The sequence below is a fragment of the Trichinella spiralis genome (genome assembly GCF_000181795.1).
Source record: "Trichinella spiralis strain ISS 195 chromosome Unknown Scfld4905, whole genome shotgun sequence".
Taxonomy (NCBI): domain Eukaryota; kingdom Metazoa; phylum Nematoda; class Enoplea; order Trichinellida; family Trichinellidae; genus Trichinella; species Trichinella spiralis.
Window position 1 is genome coordinate 1 of NW_003531844.1, and position 886 is coordinate 886.

At 61.9% G+C, this 886-nt stretch overlaps 1 protein-coding gene across 1 annotated transcript; it reads left to right on the top strand.

The window, feature by feature from the left end:
* Positions 1–98: 98 nt before the first annotated feature.
* Tsp_16097 (conserved hypothetical protein) lies at positions 99–841 on the top strand (the record flags this gene model as incomplete). The annotated part of the gene is made up of 1 exon (XM_003367063.1): positions 99–841. A coding segment is annotated over exon 1 (743 nt), but the record flags the coding sequence as incomplete, so codon positions are not given.
* Positions 842–886: the final 45 nt, after the last annotated feature.

The window sequence follows — 886 nt, forward strand, 5'->3', positions numbered from 1 at the left end:
CTGTGGTGGATTCGTGGATCGGGAGCGTCGACTAGGGGAAGTTGACGTCCGGTGGCGGTTCCGTTGGCAGTTTGGGCCAGCCGGTGGCAAGTCGCCGCATGGGAGCGTTTGCCATCCAGCGGATCCGCGAGAAGGTCCGACAGGGGGAGATGGACATATCGGACAAGTCGCAGGAGGCGGCTGTCACCAAGATGAAGCGGCGGCAATGGCCGCCCATAGGAGTCGACGTGCGGATAGAGGTCGACTACTACTTTGGCTTCGTCACCGGTCGTATGAGGAGCAGGGCGACCGGCGGTCCAGTAGCGTTGGAGGCGCTATTCGGCTGGGTAGTTCGTGGGAGAGCAAGCCCCAGGTGGACTGCGGAAGTGGAAACCTTCCTGACGAATTCTGGGAAATCCGCCGATGTGGCGTTGCGGAAAACAGGGGAGATCGAGGCAGTGGAGATCATCCCGGAAGAAGACGTTCCAGAAGGGAACAAGGAGGCTATGGAGAAGCGCGAGGAGACCTCGACGTCTAGCGCAGAGAAGAGTCAGGTCAGTCTCCCGCGACACTCAGGGCAACGAAGCCTCCATAACGTCGTCCAACGGACCAGTCGACAGCTCGCTGGGGAGCGAGGCTTGAAGAAGTGGATAACCGGGAAACCCTGGCTGCAGGGACCCGGATGGCCAGCCGAGCCACTACAAGCTCGGCGGCGCAGTTTTGAGGGCTCGGGAAGGACCACACGGTTGTCGCAAGTGGGACAGAGCCCACCAGGACAGTCAGAATTGGGCGGTCGACGACGGACGACGCCCGCTGAACCCCAGGGCTTTCAACGATTCAAAGGGGAATGCAGCCGGGAGTGGTGGGCAAACCAGCGTGGCACGGGTCCGGCGCCTTTCCTCCCAGC